The sequence below is a fragment of the Phlebotomus papatasi genome, chromosome 1, assembly GCF_024763615.1.
Source record: "Phlebotomus papatasi isolate M1 chromosome 1, Ppap_2.1, whole genome shotgun sequence".
Lineage (NCBI taxonomy): Eukaryota > Metazoa > Arthropoda > Insecta > Diptera > Psychodidae > Phlebotomus > Phlebotomus papatasi.
The window spans coordinates 8,456,312-8,480,542 of NC_077222.1; the positions used below are offsets into that span (position 1 = coordinate 8,456,312).

General features: G+C 33.7%; 2 protein-coding genes across 6 annotated transcripts in view; both read left to right on the forward strand.

Annotated features, from left to right (window-relative positions):
* The window catches only part of LOC129798689 (RYamide receptor), a 156,982-nt gene that overhangs the window by 95,346 nt on the left and 37,405 nt on the right, over positions 1-24,231 (forward strand). The gene's annotated exons all lie outside the window — the stretch shown is intronic.
* Positions 15,534-17,144, forward strand: LOC129798690 (uncharacterized). The gene is made up of 2 exons (XM_055841962.1): positions 15,534-16,151; positions 16,349-17,144. The coding sequence occupies exons 1-2, from the start codon at positions 15,935-15,937 to the stop codon at positions 16,984-16,986; spliced, it is 855 nt and encodes a 284-aa protein (XP_055697937.1). The 5' UTR covers positions 15,534-15,934; the 3' UTR covers positions 16,987-17,144.

Consider the following 24,231-nt stretch of genomic DNA (forward strand, 5'->3'; position numbering starts at 1 on the left):
GAATCAGTGACAATTTTATAGAAATTCACCATTAAACATTCAAATATTGACCACTGGTCGAGTCGAGGAACTGGTCGACTCGAGGGAACTTTACCTTAATTTGAAACCATTTGCAATTTGGGATATTTGATTTTCTCACTGTTTTAGAGATTCAAAAGGAAGATAAGCTGTTCCTTTTCTTCTTAATCGTCTTTTTCTTCTATTTCGCGGTCTTTGTTTTCCCTTTGCTCATCTGAAACAATGAGAAAATCTCAAATGTACCAAATTGTAAATATGGTTCCAAATTACCTCATTTTGCCCTAGCACCAAAATTCACTGTATCAAACATTCAGCGCCCTAAACTCCCCCGCTGTTCTCTATTTCTGTTTTTTTGTTTTGTTTTTGTTTTTTTTTTTTGTGAAAAATCCATTAAATATGCCCAGCAACGAAACTTTGGGATCAAAAGTGTAAAAATCTTGTGTCTTTTCTTTTTCTCTCATACATTGTATGTAATTTTAACATTTGCATTTGAGATCTGGCGGTTTATTGTTAAGAGTGTGCGTCTCAAAACACAGAGCTCGTGAACACTTTGTTAACATGCAATTCACAATTCTATCATCTTCACTTTTTCATACTTACGACTATTTTTTTTTGTGTCTCACCAACTATCTCCCTCAGATGTTTCTCCTCTCGGTGACGTATTGTTACTTACAATGGGTAGAGTGGATCATCAATCTGAGTATATTTTGTGGTCTACGTGTTATGCAATTGCGCAAAGAACTCACAATTAAGTGTATAAGTTAAGGGTAATTAACAATTTTTGCAGTGACTGAAATTTCTTTTTTTTCCTTGCTGGGTGCGCATGAAAGATGAGAGCGACCAGAACGACATATATACAATTATATTTAAAATTTAATGAGAAAATACATAACAGACAGCAAATTATTTGACAGTCCAATAAAATTGTGGAGGGTGGGTGAATGTTGCGGTGAAAACTTAAATTCACACTAAAAATTGTATCTCACTATTGTGACTCATTAGGTTGTTTTTACGGTGAAACTCAAGCTCGACCACTTATTATTGTACCACTATATTAAATAAATACACAAAGTCCAATAGGAATTGGGACGGAAGTTGCTGAAAATGAAGATTATTGTAAACCATGATCCTTTCTGTATCAGCTTTTCACGGCTATTGCAATGTATCCGGGAAATGAGAATTACGCGAAAATCTGTTTAAATAATTCCACACAGGCATTAAATCAAATCCCACGCTTGAGAAATTATTTACATATGTTCAAAATAATTGAAAACTGTTGATTTAGTAAAATGCATAAAATATGAATGGTATTAAAATCGTTTGTGGGCAAAAAAAACCATGATTTACTGCAGGATTATATTTTTCCCTTAGTCTATTAACATGAAGACTCGTGTAAATAGACACATCTTACGTTAAATTAATTCTGTTTGAAGGAAAAACGAAAATTCGGCTGTGGAGTGTATAGAAAAACCACCTGAGGATTAAAGCGAGTGTAAATTTTGACGAGACATTTACAAGAAAGGTATTTTCTGATGAAATCTCTCGTGAATGCTTTTGAGAGATGCTGCAAGGGATGAATTGTAGAATTTCAAAGGATAGAGGAGATCAGGGTAGGATTAACTTGACAACGAAAATAAATACAATGTTTCGGAGGTAGAGGAATTTCCATGAAATTTTCAAAGAATCGTCAATTTTTCCCAATCTGTGAGTAGTCTGATATAAATCTTTTATATCAGACGTAACGTAATGTTTTTTTTTGCTCTGTACTTATGGTGTTTTGGAATGAGAACCGGAGGTCAAGCGGCTAGGCGGTCTTCAGGGTAGAGGTATAGCCCTGTTCCCGAAGGTCTCACAATTCCAAAAAAACCGATTTTATTGGTTTTCTAGAATCTAATATATCATTTGCCCTAAATAATCTATTCCTAAGTCAAATTTGTCCAAAAAAGATGTTTGATAAAAAATTAGATAAGTGAAGCCATATGGCTAAGCCTTAAGTCTGAAGCCTGTATTACAGACCGAGATTAGGATCTTCAAGCTCTTTGCTATAGTTGAACTTTATATAATTAAAATTTTTCATTTATGTATAAATTAGGTCATGAAAACGGTATTCATACGTCATTGAAATGACTTGAGTTATCCTTTAGATTTAGCCACTCATTTCGATTTTAAATTTACATAAAATAATGACGTCCGAGCTAATCAAAAAGATTAAGTTAGACTTTCAAAAATTTTGCCTAGAGAGCATGCTTTCTTGAAGCCAGAAAGCCACGTCAGAAAAATGCAAATAAGTTTCTTTTTCCAATTTTTCGGATAATAGATTGTTCTAGCCGGACAGTTAATTTTACTGGCCTGATATTAGATGTTAGAATTTAACTGGAAAACAGTAAAATTTAACGGAGGATTACAAATTAGAAGATGCACGACCGTCATCACAAAGGTTCGGTGTTCAAATCTCGGCGTGGTCGCTGATATTGGAAAAAGATTTTCATGCACCAAAATGACTTTAAATACGGAAAAGATTAATCAGGAAAAGGCCCCAATCCCTAAAACAAAGACAAAAATTAATTCAAATGGAAAAAATAAAATTTTCCAAGATTTTTCATTCTAATATCTGGCTTGCAAAATCTACCATCCGGCTAGTAAAATCTATTATCCGGATATTAGAATTTACCATCCGGTTATGAGAATTCACTATCCATAGGATAGTAAATTCTAAAGGCGAGCACGTAAAGGTCGAATGAACACTTCTTCGACAGGGAACCCCTATTGACACTTTCGTCCAAATGTTGATATTTATTTAATGTATTTAATAAAATGTAAGTATTATATGGCATTTTTTCAATAATATACGTTTTTCGATGAGGATAAGTGTTCAAATTTCGCATTTCAATTGGTACAGAGTAGGGTGCCAATAGGCCCCGACATGAGTTCTTAAAGTGTCAATATGTGTTCATTTCACCCTATATTCTACAATTTTTGACAGTCCGATTTACTATCGCGTTTGCTGGGTGACTTTTTCAGTCACTAGAAATTTTGTGACATTTAATTTGTGGTAATTTTATTTTTTTGTATTTGTATTTCATTACTAACATGTGTCTTTACATCAAAGGCGCGCAAGGACCGTTGAAACCGAATAAACGTCAAATGAAACATGTAGGTCAATGGCCAAAATGCTACAAGAACAAACTTATTTTGACATTTATTCGGTTTCAACGGCTCTTGCACACTCTGGTTTACATTATTATTATTAATTGTATCGGGGTATATTGTTACAATATAATCATGATAGTCATACTAGGGCAAAGTGTCCTGTTTTTAAAATATATTGCGGAGTCACATTTATTCAGGAACATAGGAAAAATTTAGTCATTATGAAGTTTGGGACCGTACAAAACAAGGGCACTTTCCTGTATTTTTAGTATTTTTTAAATTAAAACTTAAAGTTAGATAGATTTTAGACTTTAGTTAGACTAATAGATTTCAGACTTTTCAAGATTTTTCATAGAGCAGGGTAAAGTGATATAAGTTGGACAGTGTTACAAGTTGGACAATTCGCCGGTACAAGTTGGACATGGCTTTTTTCTTGATAAATACAGTACAAAATTTGTTTTTAAGCACAAGGAATCAAATTATAACACTAAAGCATTAAAAATATACAAATAAAAATGAAGTACTAAATTTATCAAGAAAAAAAGCCCTGTCCAACTTGTACCACTTTACCCTACTAAAAAAAATTCTGACTCCAAAATGACCTATTTCTTTGATTTAATTTTTAGAATAGAATAGAATAGAATATTTATTTAATCACAAAATAGGGTTCACCCCTCTTACAATTGTGGTAAAGGGCAAAAAAATTAATTTTTAAATTTCATTATTCAAATGAAATATTGCATATTTTTTCATCGAGTTTAAACTGCACTACTTTCCCTTAAACCTTCAATTACTGTCATTTATATCTCGAAGCAGTTCTCAAAAGCTTTCGCACGAGATTTTGTTAAATAAACTTCTATTCCTCGACAAAATTTATAATAACAGTGAAAGCATTCTAAGAACGATGCGGTCTATCGTAAGCGGGATTCCTAAATTCAGATATTGTCATTTCCGCCCGAGTGCACCACAAGAGTAATTATATTTCTAAATCAACATTGAGTATTATGTATTTCCTAGTGAGGAAATTTGTCGGTTTAGCGCATAAAAACCTTCAATTTCTAAGATACTTAAATATGTATATATCACAGGTAATATAGGCTACATCTTAAAAATAAAAATGTTGAAAATTTGGGTACTTTTTTTCTTAAAGGGGATATTTTACGTTAATTGTGAGCTAATGAACCTGCCGTTTGCAAAAATGTGGGTATAGTTGGAAAGGTCTTAGAAATTTTTACGATTAATTTATTACAGATTAATTGAAAATTAAAGTTTAATAAAAAAAAATATTACGTTCTCTAGCTTGCTATTTAGGGAAAAGCTTTCAGGCTTAGCAAACATTCTGGTTTCGAACACTTTATATTTATTCCATATTCCTTTAATGAATCTAATCTAGTGGCAATACATTAATAAGCTAGTCATAAGTGACACATTTCATGAAAAAATAGGTCAAGTAATAAGGCTACAAATAAGGCTTTATTGCAAATAGGGCTTTCAGGAAATTGATAGCAATTATACTATCTTATTTTGAATGATTTGATCAAAAATAGTGTTTTTGAAAGTAAAAAACTGCTAAAAACAATTTTAAAAAAAGTCTTCAGATATCTTAAGAAATCAGGATGATATTTAAAAGTACCCCGGACTTCAATTGAATATTCAGCTTATTTATTATACTACTAGACCTTTTATACAGGAAGTATTTAAATAGTTAAGTTCATTATAAATATTTCTGACGAGGAATATAGAAGCCAAAAGTGTTAAGGCCTAATTAGCTTGTGACCTCTTCAGACTAGAGATTTAACCCCATTCGCATGTTTCTCAAATATCCAAACAACAAGCAAGTGAAGTGATTTAAGTGTTCGAAAGAGCACTTGAACTTATTATGCCATCTTAAGGCATAATTTCTCAAAAATTTCACTTGTAAAAATTATATAATATAATCACTGGAGAAAAAGTTGACTCATCGGGGTTTTTTTAAAATGTGTCATCAAATTGATCATGTTTTGGATCAAAACAGTGAGCTTTTTGAAAGAAAGCTGAGATTAAGTGACTTGAATTATGACTCACATTATCCAATGAAATTGTGGACATTTTATTGCGATTTCACAATTCTTTTGTTGATAATAAAGTGATTTTTCACAATAGGGCTATAATTCATGAGAGCACCAAATACGTAGTTGCAACTAGGGTGGAATTATGTTTTCCGAATTAGATATTATAGCTATATAGGTCGAATTCATTAAAGGAATGGGGGGAAATGCAGTGTTCGAAGCCACAGTACCTACAGTACCGGCCAAAAGTTTCTTGACAAGGCAATATTCGAGAAATCACATGGAAAAACTGTTTTTTTTTATATTACAGTGGGGGCGGTTCCTCGCGGAACCGCTGCACCCAGGTCTCCTTTTGGGTCCATTATACATCCCCGATTAAATTAATCCCGGCTAAGGGCAAAATGATTCAAGCCTGCCCGTTTTTCGGATAAATTCCATTAAACAGGGCGGCTTCAATCTTGATAGGTCTTCATCAGACAGCACCGCTTTACCTAGCAGCACTCGTCTTATGTTGTATAAGTTGGGGCAGTCACACACACATAGTGAGTGACGGTCTCCTCAGTTTGATTTCATCCTCTGCACATTATGTTACATTGGACTATACCCATCCTATTCAGATGTTTTGGAAAAAATGATAGAAAATACTACTCTTTCAACTTTTTCTTTTTGGAAATGAGTTGCCTGTAATGCCCAGTGCACAATAACTTTTGTTTTGTAAACATGTTTTTGATATTTCAATAAGAGCGAATGAATACCGAGATCAAGTTATCTCGCTCTCGCTCATAGGGAATTTTGAAAACATGTTAACAAACAAAAGTTATTGTGCGTTGGGCATAATCCGTAGATGTTATTTATGTGTTTCAAAAAAAAAGAAACATTTTATTTCATGCCTAAGCCTCAAGTAGATCAGTGGATGGAGTAGTGTCTCTATGACCGTGAGGTCTCGGGTTCAAAGCTGAGCACCAGCAGAAAAAGATTTCTCATACCATATCGGCTTTGAATTCGTCCAGTGAATGAATGAATAGTAATGCCAATGGTGCACATTAGGAAAAAAAAGTGAACCGCTTAAAAACAATAGAGGCTGGTAGAAAAACGAGTTTCGATATGAAAGTGGTACTTCAGTCGATATAAATATTCACTGTCACTTATCCAAAGACACACCGAGATAGACTGCTGTGATATAGCAGCGGCACTGATTGCCCACAGAGCTGTGATGTTGAGCGGCTACCCGTATCGGGGGATAAGATAGAATAGGACTGGGGAGTAATAAGGGACCCAATTGTGACCTGGATGCATCGGTAAGCAGAAATGGAGAACTGACCCTTGGCGCAAAATCTTATCTTGCAGAGTAGTAAATTTCCTATAAGAATATGCTTATTATAAAACCTTTAAGTTTTCTCAGAGCTCGTGAAAGAATTAAATATGCGTTTTGACAAGATTTGCCCCAGTCTCCCCTACTTCAGTCGATATAAATATTCACTGTCACTGATCCAAACACACACCGAAATAGGCTGCTGTGATATAGCAGCGGCACTGGTAAGCATACAGAGCTGTGATATAAGGCGGCTACCCGTATCGGGGGATAAGATAGAATAGATATGGGGAGTAATAAGGGACCCAATTGTGACCTGAATGCATCGGTAATCAGAAATGGAGAACTGACCCCTGGCAAAATCTTATCTTATTTCATGCCAAAAATAATTCTTTTTTAAAAGTTGATTATTTTTCATCGGCCAAAAGTTTCTTGACAACTTTGAAAAACGTATTCAAAATGGTGGAAATAACTCATTTTAACCCTTTATCTTTTCCTTTTCTTTTTGTAAAAGAATTATTGTTGATATGAAATAAAATTAACTAATTTCTTTGAAACACATGAATAACATATATGGTAAGTGTACCAAATTTCGGTATAGTTGCTTGCAAGCGTCAAAGTCTCAAGTTTGGAATGTAATATTTTTAATACAAATTGAATTTTTTGTTACTTTTTTTTATAAGGAGTGTTGCCTGGAACCTTAAAGACAGCTTTTCATCTTTATTTTCTATAAAATCATTCTTAATACATTTTAAAATGAATAAAAATGTAGACATAGCATTGGTGGCCTATTCCGGCCACCTTCATTTTTATATTTCTCCTTCCGGGGTTCTTCCTATGCCTTTATCAGATTATCTTGCTCGTCGAATGTATATTTTTTCTTATTTTTATTTTACATTGTATAATATCTAGAGTACGCAAAAATTAAAAATTTATGGAAATTTGAGTAAAACAATATGTGGCCGGAATTGCAAGCTGGCCGAAATTTGGTACACTTACCCTATGGAATACAGGCAATTGATTTGCGAAAAGAAAAAATTGAAAAAAGTAATTGTCAAGAAACTTTTGGCGGTGTTCGTCAGGGGCAGCTTTTTCCTCAACCAAAACTCAAAATCTTGCTCCAAAGCTTTCAACCCTTGGTATGGGTCTTCCTCAGTGGGCTGGGAAATGTTTTATTGTGTTTTCAGAATAATTTTTAACAATTTTTATCTATCTCTACTCACTCAATTTAGAATTTTTAAATAATTGGGAAACGTCTAACATCTGCTTATCATACATCACCACTAGATTTTTTTTAATCTTCTTGAGATTTTTGTATATTAGGGCCTTGACAGACCTGAGGATTAGCCGAGAGACGGCTTAGCGTAATTATCAGGGGCATGACATTTCCTATGTTTCCCATATGTTTCAGCGCGCTGAAAAAACTTTTGGATTTATTATCTGTTCTCTGCCACTGTAGAATGAATTAGAAAAAAATATAAATGCAAAATAAAAGCCAATTTAGTAACGAAAAGGCAACCGAAAACCCCAAATTGGCAACCTACGTAATTGTGGAGATATCTTGTGAAATGTGTACGAAAACATAGAAAAATTTACACTAAAATCGGTTGCATTTTTCAGAGATAATGTCACCCCCCGGTAATTATATTAGAAATAATGCTGAAATTACATTTCCATTATTTTCCGCTAAGTCGTCTCTCGGCTTAAGTTGTAAGTGTGTCTAGGGCATTATTTTCTTTTTCTTAAAATTATAATCTCTTTTGGCCGATACTGTATGTGCAAAGCCTGAAAGCCTTCCCTTAGTTAAAAGTCAAAGGTCTGAGGTCTGATGGCCGGGTTCTGTGATATCTTCCTGTTCTTTGACTAAACAGGCCCATGTGACCCTTGCACAGGGAAGAAGAAAGAAGAACTCCTAGGTTACGCTTAATTGAATTAGTATCGACTTGATGTAAATATATTAAATCCTTCCCCTTGATGTAAGCAGGATGTATTGTTGATTAACAATAGGATCTCATTTTCCATAAGTATTTTGATTATGCCAAACCTTCTTCCACATTATCGAAGGGATAAATGTGACTAAAGGATGCTCCAAGGATGAGACCTTGGACTCCATATCTCCCGGGAGTTAAGAAAGAGTTAATTCAATATCTATCCTCCTTAAGGAGAAAATACCTCTGGATTATGCTTCTCTAATTATTTCCGTTAGAGATATGGATGATGGCAATCTTCTTATGCGACATTGACACAAATTCAATAAACGAGTTATATTTTGCTGCATGAAAAACACTCAGACTTTGTGTGAAATGAAATATCCAGTATCTTGGCAATTTGTTTCGCATTTGCACAATAATCCTCGAAAAATTTTTGCCAAGTATGCAATAATAGATAGGGGGGACGACTTAAGAGAAAAAAAAAGAAGTTGAGACTTTTTGTAGTCCCTCCTTTTGTTCGTTTGAGTGAAACTTGAGGATTGTTGGTCAAGATTCATCCAAGAATACATCCATTTCATCGGTCATATGTACAATTTTTGGCTCCCTCAATCAATGCCTTGTGTAATTGAATTTTGCCCACTCAATTTTTCCTGAACTCCAATCAATTTGTGCACAGTAAAAAAATATCGATTTGATGGGATTTTTTTTCGGCTCAGTTGTAAGGTATCTTATGGATAAACCTCTGGGGTTTTCTTCCACATATTGCAAAATACCCGAAACATAATAACAGACTGTGTGAAAATTTTGGGTGGATGGAAAAAAAAGTCTTAAATTTGTGTGACTATAATGATCAGTGTCCAACACTTATTTAATACATGTTTTATACATATATGAGATGAGTAAGAGAAATAGGCATCAATCAAAAAAACACAATGTTACGAAATACAGATGGGATGTTCAAGATTTTTTTTTCTGACCAAGTTAATTTGTATAAATTTTGATATGATGAGGAACTAATAGTTTATGTAATTTGCAAATATACCGAAATACACCAATTAATTTTTCATCATGACTCCAAAAATCCATTTATTCACTGTTTTATTTGAGTGTTGAATATTTAAATTTAATTAAAAGATCTTTCACTTGGAAGTAAGATTACAATTTTTCAATTTGATGGAAGAAAAGGATTGGATTTTGATAGTTACATATATATATACGGTGTTTTTGACCAGTCTAACGATCGTCAACAAAAAATTCAGATGTGATGATGCGAAATTTATAATGGTGAATTATTTGTGTTTGTTGTTGGGAACAAAAGAGAAAGTGTTTAGAATAAATGGCGCGAGGGAGAATACCTCATGTAACAATTGGCCTATACAATGGAACTGGCCACAAAGTTAAGCCATTAGTACTAGAAATAGGTTTTTGGTGGCCTAGAGTCCATTAAAATTGAGGTAAATGTACCGAATTGTCGGCTCTTGAGGAGATGAGAAAATTTTTGCACATATCGCGAGGAAAAGGCGCAAATAAATTAATTCATGCTGTCTGAATATGCTTTTTTTTGGCTCCAAGTCACATTTATTATTTACTTAATTTCTCTGCCTCTTTCTCTCATCTATGTGTAAATGGACAGTTGAATTGTTCATCCACATGCACATGGGATGGAGAAATGCTCGGAGGCAGCGCAAGATGATATGTATTCTTTAACACTGAATCTGTGAGAATTTCGCGTCTTTGTCTACAACTGGCCCAGCCATCTCTATACCCAGGTGAGATGGGGGGTCTCCTGGGTTGGGGGAGACACCAAGTACACTGAGAGAAAGGTGAGTGTTACTGACAACACCAAAATGTGTGTCGTCATAACACGAAGCCCTGCAGTTATTTCTTTCCAAGAACCAAAAACATTATTATTAATTGTATCGGAATACTTTGTTACAATGTAATCATGTTTGCTGTTGTATTCCGTGGTGGAAGAATCCGCTAAGTCCACTTTGTAGACCGCCCAGGAGCGCCTTACTCGCAGTGTAGATAGGGGAAAGTGCCCATGCTTGATACCATTGGAAGCTTCGTAATGACTAAATTTTTCCTATGTTTCTCAATAAACGTGACTCCGCAATATATTTTAAAAACTGGCCACTTTTCCATAGTTTTTAATATAGGGTTGCGATGAGTCACATATATATTGTAAAACATAGAAAATTTAGTCATTACGAAACTTCCAATGGTATCAAGCACGGGAACTTTCCCCTACTTCTTCCATGTTCCCAGAGTTGCATTATACGAGGGCGGGACTCGAACTCTCAACTTTGAGAGTCAAGTCAGAGATCTCATCCGCTCAAGATCTTGCCTATTGCGCCACTGAGATCCCCGAAAGATATTGCCCATTAAATGCTAGCTATCTCCATCCTCGTTCCGATTCACTTAATATTGAATTATTTATTTAAAAACACAATACAAAAATACGAATAATAAAAATTTTAGCAAGGGAAACTAGTTCAATGGGCTTCAATGGGTCAAGTGGTAGAGCACTCGCTCTATGATGCAAGTGTCCCGGGTTCGAATCCCCTCTAGGTCACCAGGATTTTTTCTGGCGTTAAAGGTGTTCGGATTGTGAGCTTCACTGCACTTGATTCCACGGGCATAGGACTGACAACCTCATCCCGTACAAGAAAAAATAATAATGCATGTCTAGAAATCCCATTGCGGAAGGCATTGTTCCTTCATGGAATGTTGTGCCAGCATTATTATATTTTTATTATAAACATATAAACTAGTGCAGTAGTAAGCACGGAGCAGTTGTAAACACTGCGATGTTTTTAATAAGATATTAGACTTCAGAAGACAAGAGGGACAAGATCTATACGAATTTATAGATAGTATACACTGAGTGAGAGAAATCCGAAAAAGTTAAAATAACATTCCGGAAATATTTATTTTACCATGAAGTATTGATCCGAAATCGGTGTAAATATTATGCTTTTTAGGTGTATTAGGGGTTAAAGTTGCCCTTAAAAGGGTGTAAAATTAACATTAAAAAATTTTGATATATTTTTACACCTATAAAGTGTTAAAATTATGAGGAAAAAGTTAATCGCAACCCTTTTTTTCTCAGTGTAAGGATCCTTGTTCCCTGAACAAACAGTTTAAAGGTTAAAAAAGGTTTTAAATGGAAAGTCTCACAAAATACAGCAATTCTTTGGATATAGTTGAAGTTCAAAAAATGAACACTTGGGGCGCTCTGGGTGAAAAAACGATTTGAGAAACAAAAAACCGCGCTTGTCTCGGCTTCTGAGTAATCGATGAGATCATGTTCTATGGGAAAATTATAAAGAACATTCTGGTCTACGATTCACCCATATATCACTTTTCTGTCAGTCCATCCAATTCCTTGATATTTTGGTTTTAATACAAAATTTGTATAATTTCACGAATTTGATTCAAGATAACTAAATGGCGTCCCCCAACTTCAGCTCTAAATCGAATTTGCATGCATTCCGACCTCACTTTAAGAATCTCACCTACATAAGCCAGTTAGGATTATCTGTCCCTTTTTCCTTCTATTGGAATTTATTGTCAAAGGGGTCATCGCCATCATTGCGTTAATTCCATTTTTTGGGATTGTCAAGCATGTTTTAAGGCATATTTTGTCTAATTTATCAAACATGATAAAAATTCGCTCACGATTTTAAAAGTAGATATGTAAAAAGTATAAAATTTGATCATTTTCGATTTTTTTTATTAAAAATTTTGATAATGCAATTGTTGTGTTAAGGCCTCTACAGATTGGGAGCAATTTTTTTAAATCATAAATTACTTTTTTGGCGGAAATTACATTTTTGACGGAGATTGCTTTCAATGTGTAGTGCCTTATTGTCTCATAAAATTAAATATTTTCAAAATTTGAATTATGGACAAAATGCAGTACAGGTACACAATAATAAAAAAATTGGTTTGCTGAAATTATAAATCCCCATAAATTTATTTAAGTTCAATTAAACCCAGCTTTAAAGGAATATTTCCTCTATTTTTCCCTGGAAATTGCCGAAAGATACATCATCTGTGTGTTCTTGAGGTGTTCTCACTTGGTCACAACAATTGATTGTATATTTATTTGGAAACAAGAAAATTTTATGAAAAACGTTCTCGAATCATCTTACTTTCTCTCAAAAATTCTGTCAAAAATTGACATAAGATTTTTGATACAAAATACCTTCAATTGGATATGATTTTTGAAAAAAATTGGCTACAAACTAGACAAATTTTCTTGAAAAACTCATCTTTGTATTGTATTTGTCAAGAATTTTCAAAGAAAAGGCACTATCTTTGCTGAATTAACTTCCAAATAAAGAATAATGACTTCAATAAATTATTTGGGCAAGTTAGTATGCCAGAGAATGTTGACTTGTGTAGGGGGGTCACTGAAGACCGGAAGTCAATATCTTGTGCCATTTAGCAGACAGAATCGTAAGAATTTGAAAAAAATGGATTGTAGAAACTGTTCTCTCGTGGAGTTCGAGCAGTTAATTTTTTTTTTAAAAAATGCAATTATCAGAGTATTTTTAACGATATAAGATATCAATTTTATAAATAAAAATATTTTCTACTGATACTAAAAATTGAAAATTTACTGACAATTTCATATTTTAACCATTTTACATTAGAAAAAAAGTAGTGGTGCAGCATTTAGTCAGATAAATTTGAACTTTAAGCTCGATAAGTGTTGAAGATATAGTCGTGTATTAAAGTAAACAGTATTGAGTTTTGAAACAGGTGTTCTGTTCACACCTTTAATACTTTCATTTCATTTGAGACTACTGAATTTTATTGAAAGTAATAGTTAGTAAAATGTTTAAAAAAAAATATTAAAAAATTGAAAATTTAAATTTTTATTGATGATATATTAATTTCATGCCGCTTTTATCCACTAACATTACTTTTTAACCATTTTCTAAGTACGTAAGTTAATAAAAAATATGAGAAATCACATTTTATAAAAATTGCGTTCATTTCGTTTTAATTTTAAATAATATTTCAGTAATAATTTAATCTAACGCACATTGAAAAGAGCACTGAGAAAAAGGGGGTGCGATTAACTTTTTTTCCTCGTAACTTTAACACTTTTTAGGTGATATATATTAACATTTTTTAATGTTAATTTTACACCTTTTTAAGTGTAAAATTAACATGAAAAAGGATGAATTTAACCCCTAATACACCTAAAAAGGGTACTATTTACACCGATATCGGATCAATAATGCAGGGTAAAATTAACATTTCCGGAATGTTATTTTAACTTTTTCAGATTTTCTCAGTGAGGAATTTAGAAGCTTGTTAATTTGTTTATTACTTTTGAATTAAGACATTTTGTTTATCACAGTGAATACCAGGAGCTAAAAAATCATACCTTAATTTTGCTGAGTTATTATGGCACTTGGTGTTCGCTGGGGTTTTCCTTAGTTCTTATATGATCAAGATTGCTATGGCTACACTCAGAAAAAGTGTCTTTTTTTTAGTAAAACGTTTATTTTGTGTATTTCCTCACAAAACATACTTTTAAATAAAAAAAATTACTTGTGTGTTTTATTTTAGCATACACCGGGCATTTGCTAAGCTTAAAATTCACAGCACAACGCAACTAAGAAAATCATAGCTTTGAGAATTACTTCCTTTCATAATCACAATCAAATGTGAAAACTGTCAATAATTTTTTTTTAGTATCTGCTGCCCGATCTTAAAAGAACCGAATTAGCGAGGGTTTATTTTTGAAGCAATACATAAAGTTTAAAAACTGCTTTTAGGCTTTTAGGCTTTGCTGGAAGTGGGACATCTTTGAAAGCGGAGGACCTTTGAAATTTGGATTTTTCACCTATTTTTAAATAAAATTAAGCCTTATCATGATACAATTTAGCTGCACAAACAGATTGAGAAGTTAAATTACATTATGATATGGCTCAGTTCCACTTAAACATAGGTGAAAAATTCCAATTTCAAAGGAGCCTCACTTTTAAATGTGCCCCACTTCCCCTATTCCTGTATTAAAAAATATCAGCTAATGGTAATATACAGTGGCGGCCAAAATAATAGAATCACTTTGCAAAGCTTATATTTTTTATCTTTTGTACTTTTTATCCTTATTTGATGATATAATTCTGAAGTAGGAATCTTCAAATTATTAGAATCGTTTTTGGCTGAAATTCAATTCGGCCAAAAAATTGGAAAACTGTCATTTATGGTTTGTAAATATGGCTTTATTTAAACTTATTCAATGTATAGACCACATTCTTTAATTTTAATGAAAGTGGTCCTATCGTGTTGTTCAAATAAAATTTCACTACAGTAGACTCTCGCTCAATCGGCTTTTTTTCAATCGGGCGTAAAATTTTGTTGACGATTTTCACGTTTGATTTCAAAGCAAATTTGTTCAAATTAGCTTTATTTCCCCTTGTTTCATCGTGATTCTTAAAATTTGAGCGCTTTTTGTGGAATTTATTATGATTTTGATGCTCAAATCTCTCAATAATTAGGATGACATTTTGCCCCGTATGCCCGATTGAGAGAGAGTCTACTGTGTTGATCTATTCTGTGAAAAAGAGAGATCTTTAGCAGCCAAAACAATACTTATTTGACGTAAGGTAATTATTTGAACATTTCTATATCAAAATTATTTCAACAAATTGGAATAAACAAAAATGCTAAAGGTAAAATAGTGGTCTTTGCGGAGCTGATTCTATTATTTTGGACGCCACTGTATTTTAATAGCAAGCCTTATGGCACAGATTTCCTGAAAAAAGAGGTCAAATATAATAAAGGAATATGAGAAAAATTAAATGTTCGAAGCCAGAGTGTGTGCGAAGGTCGAAAGCCTTCCCCTATCTATAAATATTTTTTTTTCAATTTTTTTTCTTATAAAAGAATCCTTAAAAAGTAGGAAAAATAAAAAGTGTTCGTAGCCAGAGTGTAAGCAAAGCCTGAAGGCCTATCATTACTTTTTTTTTTTTTAAATAAAACAGTGTAAAATATTTTTTTAAAAAATCAAATTTTTAAGATGGTTCTAAATCAAGAGTGCAATTGTGATCTACTGTGAGTATTGAGGGCGTAAAGTGTTTCAATAAGACTTATTTCAAAGCACAACTCCTCGTGGCCTTTCTCTCAGTGTAGACGAAAACGAGGAAAAGAGGAAGATACCTATCTCCTCTACCCAGAGAGATGGTACCAAGCCAATATGATGTAAGGCTGTGTGAGTGGCTTCGAAATGCAGTGCGGATGGTAAAAAAGAAGATGTAGCTAAGAGAGATACCTCTGAAAAGAAGAAAGTCCCCTCCAAAAATTCCCGCTTCGCGGTGAATGCTGTCTCATGTTTGGCCAGGTAAGACAACCATCAGGGTATTGGGCTTTCTCGTTGCGATATATAAATTGAATCGCGGGTCTTGAGATCGTCAGTCAACTGCTAGGATTGCTCAAAAATAATACCGAATATGAGAGCTTTTGTATTACTATCTTGTTTGGCACTCGCCGCGGCCAGACCCGAACCCCCAAGTGGATATAACTACAATCGTCCATCTGGAGGACATGGGGGCGGAGGACTCCTCGGTGGCGGAGGCTTCGGATCTGGCGGACACAGTGGTGGTGGATTTGGTGGTGGATCAGGATTAGGCGGAAGTTTCGGAGGTGGATTGTCTCATGGATTAGGAGGTGTGTGACAAAAAAAAAAGAAAGAGAAAAGTTTGATAAAATGAAAATGAAACAGTGTGCACTATTTGGATTACAAAACCCTTAAAAGGGGTGGTTGAAAGTGAAACTCGTGTGGATTTAACCGGGAAATTTGTGTTCTTGTTCTTGAGCCTTGAAGAAAAGTATCTAAAGATGTTGTTTGTTTGGTATTATTGTAGGAGGCTCTGGATTTGGTGGTGGATCCGGATTCGGTGGTGGATTTGGTGGATCCGGAGGATACAGCGGTGGTTCAGCTGTTGTTCAGAAACACATCTATGTGCATGTCCCACCACCAGAACAGGAAGAATTCCGCCCACAGAAACACATTCCTGTTGGACAGGCCCAGAAGCACTACAAGATCATCTTCATTAAGGCACCATCTCCTCCTTCATACCAGGCACCAGTCATCCCCGTTCAGCCACAGAACGAGGAAAAGACCCTGGTTTACGTTCTTGTCAAGAAACCCGACGAACAGCCCGATATTGTTATTCCAACTGCCGCTCCCACGCAACCCAGCAAACCCGAGGTCTACTTCATCAAGTACAAGACACAGAAGGAATCCGTTGGTGGTGGATTCGGAGCTGGTGGAGCTGGTGGTCATGGAGGTGGTCTCGATCTCGGTGGACTCGGTGGTGGACTCGGAGGTGGACTTGGTGGTGGACTCGGTGGAGGACTCGGTGGAGGACATGGTGGACTTGGTGGAGGACATGGTGATCTGTCCTCAGGATCTGGTGGTGATCTCTCATCCGGACATGGTAGCTCGGGCCCATCTTCATCATATGGACCACCCGGTAAATCATCTGGCGGGCCATATTAAAAACGATTACGACAATTCTAGCTAGTCCTAAAACTCTTTTAAGTATGAAGAAATGAGAAAAGAAAACTGTTGTAAATATTTTTTCCCTTCTTAGTTAATAACGAATTTGTGTACCTACGAATTTTGCAATAAAACGGTGACAAAATTAAAAAAAAAAACACTACAAGTTTAATCTCTCTGCTTGGCTCACTGGGCATTATTTTTTTGTTGCCTTAAGTAAAAAGGAAAGCGACTTGTCCCAGAAGATGTTGGGTATTGTATTCCAATTTTTGCAAGAGACCGAAATTCGACCATTCTTTTTTTTTAAACATGACATGCATCATGCTATGTACCAGAAGCATATGTGCTCAGGCCACATAACACTCTCTTCCGCTTTTCCCATAGTCGAAAATTTCATCCGTATACGAATCTTCCGTCTATAGTTCATTAACATCATCATTTCGACACAAAAATCTCGCAATTAATATTCGCGCAACTAAACTAATGAAGCTCGTTTTTGAATAGTCGTTCTCCCTGCCTTGTGTAAATCGAGGGGGCCTGATGATGTTAAGATGATGGTGCTGATAATGATGCTCCACGGGTTTTTTTTTACATATATATATATATTGTGAATTGTTGAAGCCAAGTGAAAGTATGGCAAATTGTGCTATATAACACAAAATATATATGAGTGTGCATTATTTTCGCCATCAGTTGTTTTGAAGTGCCAACAAAAAAACACAAAATTATAAAAAAAAGATATATAACTCAATAAAAAAAAGGACAAAAAGGCGCGAAATTGGATAAAAATCAGGAAATTGCTGGGATGGAGGAGATCCCCTCACTAGTCCAAGGGAAAAAAGACCTTTCCTTTGAAGCTGATGGCGAGAGTTCCATTAGTTGAAAAAAATTGGTGACAAAAACAACCATACAATAGCAATATTTTTTTTTCCTAATATCCGTGGAAAATTTATGGAAATATCTCTCTTAAATTTACAAGAAGTGGCTCATCCATAATTTTCGAAGAGAGTATCACTAATAACCAAAAAACTCAACAAACAATTCAATTATCATAACTTTCCATTTCAAGGTCATGATAGATTCCTTTAACTCTATATTGTACACATTTTACTACAAAATTACCATACCATACATATTAATATTGTGCCGGAGAGATATCGATAGCGAAATATCGCTAATAGCAATAGCATTGATCTTATACTTAAAGTCTATTATTGATGTGAATAAAAAAATTGATAGCGTGGGAGTGTGTAAATGAGTCTTCTCTCTCCTGACATCTTTGCCACAGCCAGAGTGGTAATATGAAATGAAATTGTGAGAATTGCTAGCTTATTCATATTAAATTCAAAAGTGATTTTAATACATAGCAGGTGGGAGAGAGATAATGCCAAGAGAAATTTTTCTTCTTTTTTCAATAAAAAGATTCACTACAGTTAAATCTCATTGACGACATCACCTTTTGCGATCAAGATCTTCTTCAATAAGAAATAAAAAAAGAAGGTGGAACGAAAGTAAAAGTACTGCTGACTTTTGCACGAAATGGAAAAAACCCCAAAGATGTAATTATTTATGGGGCAGTCCTTTTAACTTTTAGCTCTGATCACGATATGCCAATAGAGCTATTACACTGAATGTATTTACGCTTTGATGAAAAACATTGACGCTGGTGATATAAATTTAGCACAGGCATGTGCTAAAACCAATTCAATAAACTTTTGAAGTTTTTACAAGGCTATGAAATATTTACAAAGAAATATTTATATGCAAAATATTAATTGAAGAAGCTATAGAAGTATATAGTCCTTTAGTACATGTCTGTACTAAATTAAATGCAGGATGGAATTTATTTCTGAAAAACGTGGAAAACTGAGAATAAAAATTTGGAATATTTATTAAATAAGTGAATAAAAAGTTACTTGAGAAAGGAATAGGGTGAAGGGAACACCTACTGACACTTTAAGAACTCGTGTCAGGACCTATTAACACCCTAATTTGTACTATTTGTAAAGACGTAAATGAATGAAAAATGACATATTACTTACATTTTATTAGATACATAAAATAAATTTTTGACGAAAGTGTCAATAGGGGTCTCCTGACGATGAGGTGTTTCTTCGACTCTACATAATTTGCAAATTTATTTCAAGGAAGATGTAAGGTAAAGTGCCTTCGCTCGACAGGTTCCTCGTCTCGACCGGTAGATTTATTTATTCAATTTATTTATATTTCCTATAATATTTAGCGTATGATCTAACATTAATAGGTCAATTATTCCATGAATAATACGAACCAGTGACAAATTCATATAAATTGACGAAATTAACCATCAAACATTCATAAATGGACCCACCGGTCGAATGGAGGAACCCGATCGAGTGAAAGTACTTTACCTTATAAGTACATAAACCTGTCGCAGGTACTTAGTACAATAAGTCAGTGAGAGCAAGAAATTAATACATTGTTTCATGTATATTATAGGGTAAAGTGGTACAAGTTGGACAGTCAGTGGTACAAGTTGGACAATGGTACAATTTGGACAGGGCTTTTTGTCTTGATAAATTTAGTACTTGATTTTCATTTGTATATTTTTAATGTTTTAGTTTTATAATTTGATTCCTTGTGCTTAAAAACAAATTTTGTGCTGTATTTATGAAAGACGATTTCCACCGCTTGCCTTTGGAGGTTGGTCCCACGTTAGTAAGACGGCAGCGGACGCAATAGAGAGAAAAGAAATCAATGTTTCTGTAAACTGTTGCGATTTTTAAACATTTGTCGATGAATGGACATCTTATTTTTCTGTCAAAAAACCTCTGTACATTGTAAATTTTTTGGAGAGCGAAAAAATAATAATAATAAATAATAATATAATTGAATTTGCAAAAAAAAAGAATAATCAGGAAATTTAAATAAAATTTTAGCACAAGACTGTTCTAAATTCATATGCTTATTGGAATAAAACCGTGAAATTAGGGGAACTTTAATAATATTTCTGAAGTACATTGACCATTATATTGAATACATTTTTAGTGTTTTTAGTACAATTTAGTTCAAATCTTGTAAAAGGCAAGTGAAAAAACTGAGATTTAAGGTCAAAATATTATTGAGAAGTAGACAAGTACTTAGTACATACTAGTACTAAATTGTAATAAATGTACTAAATAGTACTAAATCTATACGATTATTATTTATTCTGCTCAAACAAATAAATAATAATCGTATTGATTTAGTACTTGCTTGTAATAAGTGCTAATCTATTTCACATTAATATTTTAACCTTAAATCTTAGTTACTTATCTTTGACAAGAATTAAATATATTGTACTAAATTTTTAACCAATAGAATGGGTAAGGAATTTTTTCCTGTCTCTATTTGGGTTAAATTTGTGGGTTGGGAATTACTTGTCCTGATTGTCTCTCTCTGTTTACAAACATTAGAATTACGTACCAAGCCAACAGAAGTCTGTTCAATCACTTTCACGATAAAAATTGTACTTGATAAAATTGTAAATCTATATAAATCTTGGCATATATGATCTGTGAATCAGGGTTTCTGCCGTAACCTAATGAGATCGGTCGTGGTAAGTCGGCGGCAGACTAACTAAGCATTAATTGAGGAGAAATCTATGAATTGAATTAAATTGAAATGATTTTTTGAAAGGAAATTATGGAAATTTTAAAAATATTTTTGCGGAAAATTAACCGTTACATTGAATAAAATTTTAGTACAATATATTTTACACCTTGTGAAAATGTCAGTATAAAGAAACACAGATCTAATCTCAAAATATTAATGACAAGTAGATAAAAACTTAGCATGTACAAGTACTAAATCAATACCATTTAAAATAGACTGGAATTTTAGTGAATTACACATTTAGTACAAAAAAAAAGAAAAAAAACAAAGCTGTGTTAGTACACTAATATTTAGCACTAATATGGTTGTGGCGTATTCAACTATGTCAATAATTGTACTATTGCTGTACTAAATCCAGCCAGGTTTGAAATTTTGTGTCTTGTCAAAGAAACTTAAAAAAAATACATTGATAAAAATAGTTATTTCAAATACAGGAAAAATCAAAGATGAAGATATTCATTTAATACTGGATTGTACTAAATCAACTGACATTAAAATTGTTTTTATTTTAAAGAAATCTGTTTTAAATTGAAAGCAAATGTGATGAAATTAATATAATAGCGATACCAATAATAGCGATATTCCAATAAAAGAAGGTCTTTCTCCTGAACATTTTTTTAGTACATGATTGTTCTCATGTGCTTTTGCGTTATCTGATATACAGCACAGTTTCTGGATAATAATTTTTTGTATCAAAAATTTGTGTTTTCGAGAGTAATGGTGCTATTGCAGGGAAAAATATAGGAAAATCTTTCTTTTGAACAGTTTTGACATGACTGTTATCAAGTGTTTTTACGTTGTCAATTTTTTTGTTTTGGTTCCTGTGATGACTGTCTTCTCCGGTTCTCATCGTGTTCAAAATCTTAAAAAAATCGTGATAGGAACCAACACAAACAAAAGTCGATAACGCCGAAATACATGGGAGCAGTCATGTACTAAAAAATGATAAGGAGTAAGATTTCCTTTTCAGAACGTCATGTACTAAAAAAAATGTTGAGGGTAAAGTTTTCTTTCGTTTTTTTTTCATTGGAATAGCAACTTAAGGGAAATATTTATTTAGCAAAAATGTGTACTAATTCTGCAGATGTTTTACAAAATTCTAAACGGGATTGATAATTCTTTTTAAATGCATACTAAATGAATTCGACTATATTAGGCATTGGAAAAATAATATTTCTGGAAAGTTTTAATTTAGCACATGTACTAAATTTATTTAGTACTTTCTAAAGAAAGTTTCATAAACTTACTTTTAATTGTGAGTTTTCTAAAATAAACACAAAAGGTGAACGAAAGTTTTAGTACAACTAATAATAAAGCAATATAATGGCGTTATAGTTCCAAACTTCTTTCACATTGCAAAATGTAACTAATAAGAACACCTTTTTCTCAATAACGAATTCGAGTAAGCTTTTAGCGCCTTTTGGTGTTGTCTTTCAAGTAAAATTCGCGAGTTCGTGCAATGAAAATAAACAGTGAAGAAGAGCTATGCAAAAAGAGATAAGTGATTTACTAAATTATCCTTTGAACACTTGTCTCACTGAAAGTGAGTCAAAAGACAGGGGAAAGCGCCGAAGAAATTTCAGCGTGAGAGAAATGACATTTCCTGATCGAAGCTGATTTCTAATTGAAAATTCCCTAAAATAATTTGCCTTCCCATTACCAATTTAATTTGATTGCCTCTAATTGATGATGATGGTGGTTGATGCTTGCGCTTTTCCACTTCAACGTGTCCATATGTTTTAAAATATATTCACTTGTTCAGTTCGTGAGCTTTATTATCGTCATTATTGGTATGTTGCTATGCTTATATTTTGTTCCTGAAATACTAGATGATAGGGGGAGAAGATTTCCTGATTTCCCTTCGCTTACTGACGGTACTAAAACCCATGTAGATAGCATAGAGACTCCAATTAAAATATGTCTGTATGGTGATATACTTGAAGAATATTGGTTCTTTGCCCAGGAAATGAAGAGGACTATCTTAAGTAACACAGCATGGAGTATAATAAGCAATTTCCATCCATTAATAGCCAAACATCATCCAATCAATGTATTTTCCGTTTGATGGCATCATCCCTCAAGCTACAATCGCAAAATATCCATATATATATATATATATAATAGTATACTATCAGTTGGAGTCTCCTTCATTTCCATGTGCGGTTTACATTGTATCTCTTGGTATTGTTCCCAAACTTCAACACAAAGTCTCTTCTGGTTGTTACGAGAATTCCCTGAATATTACTAATCTCTAATTTAGTCATTCACAGAGAGCGCCCAGGAATGTCATTAACCCATAAAATTCTCTAGAGACTAGTGCATTTCTTGCTTCCCATTTCTTACGAGTGTATAGTACAATTTTCATCTTAATATGTTACACCACAGAGGCCGGGGTATATAATGTAATGTTGGTATGTAAAACAAGACGGAAAAAGAAGCGTGACTTGTCTTTGTTGAAAGAAACCAAAACCTGATGGCTGTAAAAATATCTCTCTAAAGTCAGATTCTAGTTCTCAATGGAGCATTTTCTATGTCATTAACTCTCACGACTTTCTGTGGTCTTTTACCAGTTGTTTTTTTTTTCAAAGCAAATTATTTACATGGGTTTAAAATATACCCAGTACCAAAATGAAAAACCCCCGAAATTTTCCTCTCTCCTCCATTGGCAATCGAAGTATTTTGCAACTCTCCCCTCATACCAATTGAGAATTCTCTTAAGGTGTGAATGAATGTGAAACATTTTGGGTAAAATCCACTTTCTTCACTTTACACCATTGTCATCATGAGCTTCACGAATCGCGGGACCATCAAAATAATTGAATTTTGCGTGGTAGATCTCGCAAACTTGTATTGACTGTTCTATTTCCGGCTTTGCCATACATTAAATTGGTAATTGCTATGCATTTTTCACGAGACAAGATTGATCGTCCCAATCCATGATACTCTAAGCCGATTTAAGAAATATTACATTGCTCTTTGAGATATGTATGTGACTCACGTCACTGAGCTTTGTAACAGATACAAGTTCACTCTAAATCGGATATTCAAAAGCCTTCCCTGAAGAGTGTTTACTGAATTTATAAGCATCAGTTAGGTAATGCATAGATTGATTTTCAATCAATTTAACAAATTATTTGGAAAGATTAGAAATCATTTAGAGTAAGTGTGCCAAATTCCGGCCAGCTTGCAATTCCGGCCACTTTTTTTATTCCTCGAATTTCCATGAATTTTTAGTTTTTATATACTCTAGAGATTATACAATGCAAAAGAAAAAACAGAAAATGTAATTTCGACAAACGAGATAACGTGCAACAGACATTGGAACAAATTCCGAAAGGCAAGGAAGTATGAGAATAAAAGTGGCCGAAAAAGGGACCAAAGCTATATTCACAGTTTTGTTAATTTTAAAATGTACTAAAAGTGATTTTAGATAAAATAAAGACGATAAATTGTCAACTAGTTTCCAAGCAACACTCCTTAAGAAAAAAAATAAAAAAATCATTTTGTATTAAAAAGGGACAGATAATCCTAACCGGCTTATGTAGGTGAGATTCTTAACGTGAGCTAACTCGGAGTGCATGCGCAAATTCGATTTAGAGCTGAAGTTGGGAG